Here is a 10,168-nt window from a genome sequence, read left to right on the forward strand (position 1 = left end):
ACTTTGATGCTGGAGGTATTAAGCATGTCCTGAGTGACTTTACGATGAGAAGACTTGATATCTTGTGCACGGTCGTCTCCACCTGACTTTACTTTCTCCCTTTGATTTTGTTTTGTGTCCTTTTGCTAAAGTAAGTCGTAACTGCAAATACAACTGTGAATCCTCCTAGTGAAACTGGGAAGGCTGGGGGGAATCCTGGACACAGGCAGGTACTATTATCCTTGTTTTACAGATGAAGAAATTGAAGCTTAGAAAGGAGGTAACTTGTCTGGGAACACATGGCAGATAGGTGACATAAGAAAAGCAGGTACCAAAGCTGGATTGCTCCAGAAAAATACATGGACTACCCACTACTCATAGCTTTCCTCTTAGCTAAATAATTTGGCAAGTTGTTTTTGTTTTTTCAGAGCAAAAAAAAGTCCTCAGTCTTTCTCTGTGTGGAAGTTATAGACTACTAAGCCATCAACCACTAGGGCAGCAGAGAGCAAACTTTCTGCCGAGATGCCTCGTTTTCAATTTCGAGGTAACACATCCCACGATCTAGCATTTCTACTCCTATGTAAATACCATGCTTATATATCATCATCTACAATAACAAAAAAATTAGAAACAACCAAAACGTTTAACGACAGAAGGATAAACCAACTGTGGCATATTCACACAATGGAACACTACTTCACAGCAAAATTAGTAAACCACGGGCATGGTAATGAACATGGATGAACCTCAAAAACAACGCAGGGCAAAAAGAAAGCAAGTCACAAAATTCACAGTATATGATTCCATCTATATAATGATCAAATACAGTCAAAATAAAACATTGTTTCCATTTATACATGTGTGGTAAAACTACAAAGAAAAGCAAAGAAATGATTAATCCAAAATTCAGGGCAGTCTCTGCCTCTAAAAGGTCTTAAGAGAGAGATATGAGCTAGAGAAAAGGTATTGAGGCTTAAAAATAACTGGAATGACTTATTCCTTAAGTTTTGAGGAGGGCATATTTTATTATTCTTTATGGGGGTACCAATCATTCATATGGACGACATATTCTATAATAAAATAACTGCACTGTACTCCAGCTGATAAAGTAGTTTCCTTAGAAGGTACAGGTTAACAATTCTGAAACCACTGCACATGTCCACTGAAATGACAGCTAAGGAAATGGATGGAAGACGACAGGAGCCAGGTTTCTCACTGTGGGAGTGGGAGGTGACTGATAAGCCGAGAGTGGGGGTCACAATGATCCCTGAGATAATGGATCACGGTTGAAGATGTTAGTATGAACTCATGTTCAGCTTAATATAGACAAAGATGATTACATACAGAAATATTTACAGCTATCTGTATATACATGGATTCGTACACATTCATACATTTCTTGTTTTGTCAGCTGAAAGGGCCTAGAGGCAATGACACTCCAGTAGCAATAAGCACCTCTAGCACCAGATCTTGATTTCTAATATTCTCCAATAAAAGAAACCAAGGTTTCTTGCAGCTATGGCTAATTTTAGGACTGGGATAGAAAATATACATGATGAGAGTTGAGCATCTTGTAGTACTCAAAAGTATTTAAAAAAAAAAAAAAAAGATGGGGTATGCCAAGGGAACACGAGAACCAACTGAAGGAGCTCCCAGCGGTGAAAGCTGGAACAATTGGAACAATTTGGGCAATAAAATAAAGTATTGGATTCTAATCCAAAATACGAAATAAATAAGAGTTCATACTGATATAAACAAATAATTGATAAATAAATGGGGGAGAGTAACTCCCCACTCTTTAAGCATGGGCTGCATGTAGCAACTACCTCCCAAAGAGTACAGTAGTCCCCCCCTTATCCACCAGGATACATTCCAAGATGCCCAGTGGATGCCTAAAGCCATGGCTAGTACTGAACCCTACATATACTATGCTTTTTCCTATATATACACATACCCATGATAAAAAATTTAATTTATATATTAGGCACAGTAAGAAATTACAGTAATAATAATAGAACAGTTATAACAATATATTCTAATGAAAGTTACACGAATGTGGTCTCTCTCTCAAAATATATTACTGTACTACACTCACCTTCTTACAATGATGATGTGAAATGATACAATATCTACGTGATGAAATGAAATGAAGCAAATGACCTAGCATTAGGCTACTACAAGGGTTAATTGAAAACAAGCAATGAGATACCGCGACAGCTGAGATGGCTACTAAGTGACTAACCAGTGGCAGCGTATATACGTATATACGTATATACACTAGACAAAAGGCTGATTCATGTCCTGGGCAAGATGGAGAGGGACAGTGCGAGATGTAAACATCCTATTCAAAAAGGCACAAAATTTAAAAATTATGAATTGTTTATTTCTGGAATTATCCATCTAATATTTTCAGACCTCTGTTTACTGGAGGTGACTGAAACCATGGAAAGTGAAAAGGCCAATAAAGAGGGACGACTGTACAGACAGACAGAGGGCAAAAGTACATTTACAGTATGGAAACCTGACAAGCACTACCTCAGCCAGGTGATCAAGGTCAATATCAACAATGGAATGTCATGATCATTGCATATACACTTGGTATCATGTGATGAGCATGTTCCTTTACCTCTGGGGTATTCCTCTCAAAAACCCATAATCCCAGTCTAATCATGAGAAAGACATTAGACAAATCCCAACTGAGGGACATTCTACAAAATATCTGACTAACACACCTCAAGACTGTCAAGCCATCAAAATCTGAGAAATTGTCACAGCCAAGACAGGCCTGAGGAAACATGACAACTAAATGTAATGTGGTATTCTCAATGGAATCCCAGAATAGAAAAAAGATATTAGGTAAAAACTAAGAAAATCTAAGTATGGATCTTGGTTAATAATAATATATCAATACTGATTCACTAATTGCAGAAAATGTACCACACTAGTGTGAGAGTTATTAACAGGAGAAACTAGGTGCAGGTATATGGGAACTCCCTACTGTCTTCCCAATTTTTTTATAAATCTAAAGTAATATAAAACAAAAATTTATTTTGAAAATCATGAAAACCTAAATACTTTTTCTTAATTCCTCTTATTATTAATCAATGCATTGATTTGTCAAATTTATTCATTCAACAAACATTTGTTGAGCGCTGCTGCACACCGAGAACTATTCTAGGCACCAAGGACACAGCAACGAGGCAGCCTCCACCCTCTGGGAACTTACACTGCAGTAAGGGGAGAAAGATGAAAATAAACAGTGAGGGAAAAGTAGTGTGAGATGTGATCTGAGAATTAGGCAGACACCGGCACACAAAAACAGTCCAAAATAAGGAATTTATATTTTATTCTAGGTACAATAGGAAGCCACTGAAAGATTTTCATAAACAGAGGGATATGAACTATTTTGTTTTTAAATATATCACCTCAATATTTATTACAGCTCCAATCATAATTGCCCAAAACAGAAAACAATTTAAATGTCCATAAACAGGTGGATGGATACACAAATTGTGATCTATCCAATACTACTGGGTAATAAAAAGGAACAGACTAACTGGTATGTTCAATGTGAATGAATCTCGAAAGCACTAGGCTAAGTGAAAGAAGCCAGACTCAAAAGGTTACACAACCTACGATTCCTTTGTTACAAAAATCACTTCAGTAAACTGCCAAGAGATGGAAGTAAGGGAAGGAGAATGGCTACGCAGAGGCGTGAGGGAGTTTGTTAGTGTAAGGGAAATGTTCCATATTTAACTGTGGTGGTGGTTACAGGGCTATATACATTTGTAAAAACTCAACAAAATGTACACTTAAAAGGGTAAATTTTATTATACATTAATTATGGATTTTTAAAAAACACTTGTGTGGAGGATATATGGAAAGGGGGCAAAAAGCTAGGGTGCAAGGAGAGGTCCCAGAATATGTCCAACTACTATGACATTGAGTTTGAGATATCTCACAGATGCTCAAGTGGACATGTTAAGCAGACAGTTATTATGAGTCCAAAGTTCCTATCTTTATCACAATAGTCATATCCTGTAGTATTTTTGCATTTACTGTTAAGAGACTTGTTAACTGCACATTGTCACCTTACCTCTCTTTGCGAGGGGAAGCTATTCAATCTGCACTACACTTTCCAATACCATGGCCACTATTCACGAGTGGCAATTTAAATGGCAACTAATTAAAATTAAAAATAAAATATCTCAGTTGCACTTCCCCATTTCAAGTGTTCAACAGCCACATTTCCATCATCGCAGAAAATTCTTCTCGATGATGTTACCTTAGAAGATTATCTCTAAATTTTCTTACAGTGTTAACACTCATTGATTCCAGGGACCACTGCAGAGTAGTTGCCTAGCAGCACTGGTTCCTCAGTATTAATCGGTGACAGTAATATTTCAAGGTACTGTCTGGTAAAATAAATGATGCTTGTATAAGCTGTTAAAAAAAAAAGGTTTACCTTTCAAGCTGAGGTTTTTCACTGAAAACCTAAAAACTGTTTTTTTTTTTTTCAAGTTGTTTTGAAAAGTTTATTGTTCTGGCCTTCCTTCTCAGAAAGACAATATTAAGAGATTCAACTTTTTGTCTCATTAATGAAACAGTTAATAAAATGGGTCCTTACCCCCAACAATTACCACCAGAATCAACCACAAAACCATGCTAATTCACACCAATATGTACCATTCCAACTGAATGAATAGAAAAATCAGAAAAACAGCAACTCCACAAAACAGTTGAATTAGCCAATTTACTTTGTCCTCTTACTTTGACAACTGCTGTTTCGATTTATTTAAAACTACTTCATAGCATCCTAATATATGTGTCAGCACTCTCTCTGCGGGTCTCTTCAATTACATTTCTAGAGGGAAGTAGGGGTGAGACTACCTGGGCTTCTATGAGAATTAAAGGATTTACAGATTAGTAGCTTCCCAATTAACAGGCTCAGAGGTACCATACATGATTTTGTTCTTAGTCCTCAGTGAAAGCAATTAACAAGAAAGGTGAAAGGAGTATGGCGCCTCCCTTGGGAAAGCCCACCTCTACGAGACACCCGGTGCTGACGGTGCAAAGTGCTTCAGGATCCTTTAATCGGAATACTGCTCCTCCAATTCTCCATGGGAACTCCGTATCAGACAGCACCATAGAGCAAGATGGCAGGTGGCTCCCCCAACTCATTACCTTTATGGCATAAGAGGAGATGGGGTTTTATAAAAAAGAAACCACATCACCCCCTTGTTGTAATCCTAATTTCCCTTCAGTATAAATCACCTGAGTATCAACACAGTGCCTGGCACAGTGTGCTCCTGGCAAGAGCTCAATAAATCCTTGTTGAACAAATGAGTGAATGAAAGCCTGGCACTCAGAAGGTATTCCATAAATATTTGCTGCATGAAAAGCATAAAAAAGAGAATCACAAAGACACTGTCCTCGATGCTCAGGATAGGGGGAGGGACGTGGCATTTATTGAGGAACCACTATATGACAGGCCATGCAGTATGAAGCAAAGTAGTGCAGTGAGGCCAACAAGAGCTCTGGGACCAGAGGCCTGAGTTCAAATCCCAAAACGGCTACATAATGGAAGGCCTTGGCCAAGTCACTTGGGATCAGCCAAACCCGGATCAGCTCCCCTGTTTGGAAAAAAGGGGTAAGATCTACTTATCTTGTGTGGTTCTTTCATTAATTAGAATAAGAAAACGTGGATAAATCACTTAGCACAAGTCCTGGCATATGGAAGACAAAATAGAAAAATGGGAAAAATCCCTAGTAAGCGATAATGTTCCTTGAGGCTTACCATGTGCCTGCCACTATGCACCACATTCTAAATGTATGACCTCATAAACTTCTCAGGCCAACTCTATGAGATAGATACGATTCGCACTTTCTTACATACAGGTGAGCAAACAGATGAGCAGAGTGATGACAAACTAGGGGCTGAGCCGGGATTCGAACCCAGGTAATATGTGCAGTGTACACTCCTATTAACTCACTGTACGAGATTTTCCACTATTCTAGCATTAGCAACCACTTAAAAGCTTAGGCTCTGAAACAGGGTTTTGTTTTGTTTTGATCGAATCCACCCCAAGATCCTGTGAGGAAGGGTAAAGCCCACACAGTTAAGGCTTAGAGAAGTTCTGCGACTTGCCCAAAGTCACTAAGCGCGACCACTGGCCTCGAAGAGCTAACACCCCCTCTCTCACCACCCGGGTTGGGAGCCTCCCCTCAGCGTTCACTCGCACGCAATCACTGAGCTTCGGTGTCCCAAGACAGATTTCCCTCCCCTTACTTCCATGGGGAACCCCAAAACCCTGTCGGTGCCCGCCCCAACCGCCTCCAGTGGTCCTCAAGGCTCCCACGCGCCCGCTCGGGTCTGACAGCTCCAAGCCACCCTCTTGTCCATCTCCCCAGTCCCGGCCCGGGGGGGAGATCGGCGCGAGTCGGACTTGGCAGAGTGGGGGAAGGGAACCCGGGAGGGCGCATGCCCAGAAGGCTCCATCTGGCCCCCAGCTTACCTGGGAGTCGCGGAACTCCACCACGACATTCTCGCTGCTCCATCGCGCCGCCATCTCCCACACCCGCCGGCCCGATTCTCAGGACCGCGTGTTCCCAGCCCCTAAACCCACGATCCAGGTTTCGGTGAGCCACACGCAGCCCACGAACGAGCCCAGCCACGCCCCGTTCCCCCTTCCGCTGGACCACAAACCATTGGCTGACCCTATCACCGGATCCGCCCCCTCTTCCAGGCTCCTCCAATCTTCCCTCACGCTAACTGAGTCCCTCACGCTCCTCGCGTCTGCAAACACACGCCCCCTGCCGCAAGCTGTGCCGGGAGTTGTAGTCCAAGGTCGAGTAGCACGTGGGAAACACAGGGAGAGCTAGTGGATTAAGGTTTGGCGTGCTGTTCTCCGTGTCTCCTCGCTGGTATCCCCGACAAGGCCCAGGATGTATACAAATAAAAACCCAACAGTACTGCAAACCAAAGGTTACCTCTTCCCCTGAGGTCTGCGACAAACGCATTGAAAAGTCTGAAGGTGCGATTTGTTTCGTACTGTACAGCAGCGCCCGCCGCTGTCTAGGGACTCCAGGGGTTCTCCACGACTCTTTCGAGGGGTTTCTGAAGGCAAAACAATTTTGCTAATCATACTAACACGTTTGCCTTTTTCACTTTCTCTCAACAATATACAGAGGCGTTTTCCAGAAGCTATATGATATATGTTGTAGCATACTGAACAGGAGAAGCAGATGTGAGAATCCAACGGTTTTCTATTAAGCCCGACATAGAGATTTATTTGCCACTTTTCCCACTAAAATTTTTTGTTTTGTAATTTCGTCTACAAAATGTATTATTAACATTAATGTGCATTCATTAAGTAAAATCACAAATATATTTTTAATTCTCAGTTTTAATTTCTAATAATTAGTATATATAGCCCACATAAAAGTTGGTGGGAAGGGCGGGTCGTTAATAAGTTTTAAGAGTGTAAAGGGGTCCTGAAAAAGTTTGAGAACTGCTGTGATAGCATGACGAGTGGTGATTAGGTTCTCTTTTGTCCCATTCTCTCAAACCCAGGCTTAGCTGACTTAGCTTCAATTTCTTTGTAGAAGGGAAAATGACCTACTTCATTCACCTGGTTGTTGTAAAGAGTTAAGCATAGGGCCTGTTGTCAATATCACTATTTCTATGTGCGAGTCCTTGTATGAAATGGTAAGAGGAATGTCATTCCCTTCCCTCCTGGAGTGTTGGATGTAATGAGGAAGATGAACTTATCAACAGGGTGACTAATTCACCCCATGAAACCCTTCAGACCAGACAAACTGGGACAGTTGATCACTGTACAATAAGTATATACTTGACAGAATGAATTGGGTTTTATAAAAGACTTGCAAGCAATATGCCAGGAGAAGACACCTAAATGTGGGACCTGACATAGCATCTTGAAGGAAGTGACATTTAAGTTTTTCAGTATACTATTAGGATTTTGGTAGAGTACACAATCAAAAAAAGTACCTCGGCATTAAAAATGTGTACAAAGACCCCAAAGTGTGAAGAGAAGGACGTGTCCCAAAGATACAAAGCAGTAACCCCAATTAACACAGAAACTGCTTTCTTTCCTTCAAAATACACATCACAATTTATAATTCAATATTTTTTAGTTTATTTAATATTTTTAAGCTTTGGGAGGACAGGGACCAGGTCTGCTTTATTTAGCCCTGCATGATACTGCATATACAAAGCACTCCACAAATATTTGTCCAATCAGTGAATGTGAAAAGCACATAAAGTCAGGCCTTTGTGAAACCAAAAGTATTTTCTGAAACTATTCAAGGTCTTAACTTGCAATTCTTTACACCCAGAAGGGAATTCAGAATGACCACTCATTCTCCTTAAAATCTCTTTGCTTTCTTTCCCATCTACCTATCAGTTATTTTCACATACTGCAGCTCTGGCTTCCACCCTCCTGTGTTGGCCTTTCTTCCCACCTCCTACTTTTCTCCCAATTCTTCATCATAAAAGACCAAAGGCTACTCTGGATTCAAGGGCCTCACCTCGGCTCAGAGGGCCAGAAAGAGGGAAAACTTTAAGCCAGGTTCAAGGCCCGGGAGAAGGAAAGATAAAGAATACTTTCTATGTGTGCTCATGCATCACATAGGAACGTACTGTTGACATAAGAAACATCCAAATCTGTAAAGAATTTCTATAAGATTTTATTTGAGCCAAAGTGACAATTGCCGGGAAGCAAGATCTCAAATGAAATGGAGAATGACAGTTTGGCAGTTTCTTCCATGCATTTATAACTAAGGAAGATTACCTGGAGGTGGGAGAAAGCAAGGTGAAGATTTAGATTATAGGACAGTTAACAAGATTATTTGCTCTCTTGAAGGAGGTTACCCTTATTCTAACCTAAACGCAAATAAACAATGGACAGGGCTTGCTGGAGGCAAAGATAAAACTTTTACTAAAAAAAGTTATAGGCCTGGGGCATGACTGCCCTCCATGACCTGCCCAGTTAGGAATTTATGATCAGGTCACCCTGTGAGATTACTTTCCCTTGAACCCCCACCCCACCCCGTTTTTTTTTTTGTCTACAATATGAATTAACTCATCTAACACACCATATCTATTTATTTATTATTTATTTATTTATTTATTTATTTATTTATTTATTTATTTGCCTGTTGCCTGGGATGTCGTGAGTACACAATAAAGATCCAGCTCTTGCCTGAGAATTTCAACAACCCTCCCCTACTCCCACCTCTTTAGTTCATGTTTGTCTCGTTCTCAAAATCTGCTTGTCATGGTTCGTAGGCACAGAAAGTACTTTTGATTTCAAGTCCTTGGTGCTCTGTGTTCTCTCAATGTTTTCTTTCTTAAATGTGAAAAGAGCCCAGTAGAATTTTTGAGAGAGAGAGCGTGAGCACCTTTCCGAATGCCTCCTTAGGTCCTTCCTTTCTGTTTCCCACCCACACTGTCACCATGAAAGAGTGGGGACTCTGGAGCTAAATCTAGAGCTCTCTGGCTGCTGTTTCATTGCTGTGCACCTCTGAGATCCACACATGAATATCCTGTCTGAATCAGAGACCAGGGACCGTTAGGAGTCCCTTGTCAAATAGACCTCAACTTGCTGACCAGGCCACAAAACCCTTATCGCCAAACAATGTCTTTTCAGAAGGTCACTTGCTAGGAAGGCAGGATACGTGGCCAACCAAGAAATCCAGGGCTTTGGCTGGCTCTTATCAGCAACTAGCCTTGCAAGTTCGAACAGAACCTTTTATCTTTCTAGTCTTCTGTTTCCTCTTCTACACACTGTGGATTTTGCTGACCCCTCCATCCTTTACATCTTGGAATCCTGCCTTGAGCCCCACTGGTAATTTTCCTCTCTTAATCAGTCAACAAATATTTGTGAACATGCCCATATGCTCAGGCACCTTACTAGGTGCATTTGATTGCCCGTTACTCTGGTTTCTCTGTAAGTTTTCTTTTTTCAAGAAAAACGACAAAAATATAAAGAGCTCTGAGAGCTCTGGGAGGAAGCTTCTTACTGGGAGACACTTGTCTACCCACAGGGGTGGGAGTGGGGTGTCTCCCTCTAAAGCCCTCTCCACCCTCTTCACTCTCTGGCTCATGGAAACAGAGAGGAGGCCATAGGTTTCCCAAGGCTTCTCAGAGTAACCCTAACATTTTCCC

General features: G+C 41.1%; 1 protein-coding gene across 5 annotated transcripts in view; it reads right to left on the minus strand.

Annotated features, from left to right (window-relative positions):
* The window catches only part of WDR59 (WD repeat domain 59), a 73,616-nt gene extending 66,950 nt beyond the window's left edge, over positions 1–6,666 (minus strand). For 3 of the 5 annotated variants that reach the window (XR_002777161.1, XM_023523138.1, XM_011379924.2), the window contains exon 1: positions 6,495–6,666. Coding sequence is in view for 2 of the 5 variants with exons in the window: in XM_011379924.2 (XP_011378226.1) it covers positions 6,495–6,548 (54 nt within the window). In the remaining 3 variants the exon portion in view is untranslated. The remainder of the gene's footprint in view (positions 1–6,494) is intronic. The other 2 variants (XM_023523140.1, XM_023523139.1) reach the window with 2 other exon arrangements.
* Positions 6,667–10,168: the final 3,502 nt, after the last annotated feature.

The sequence above is a fragment of the Pteropus vampyrus genome, unplaced genomic scaffold (assembly GCF_000151845.1).
Source record: "Pteropus vampyrus isolate Shadow unplaced genomic scaffold, Pvam_2.0 Scaffold379, whole genome shotgun sequence".
In the NCBI taxonomy this organism is placed as follows: Eukaryota; Metazoa; Chordata; class Mammalia; order Chiroptera; family Pteropodidae; genus Pteropus; species Pteropus vampyrus.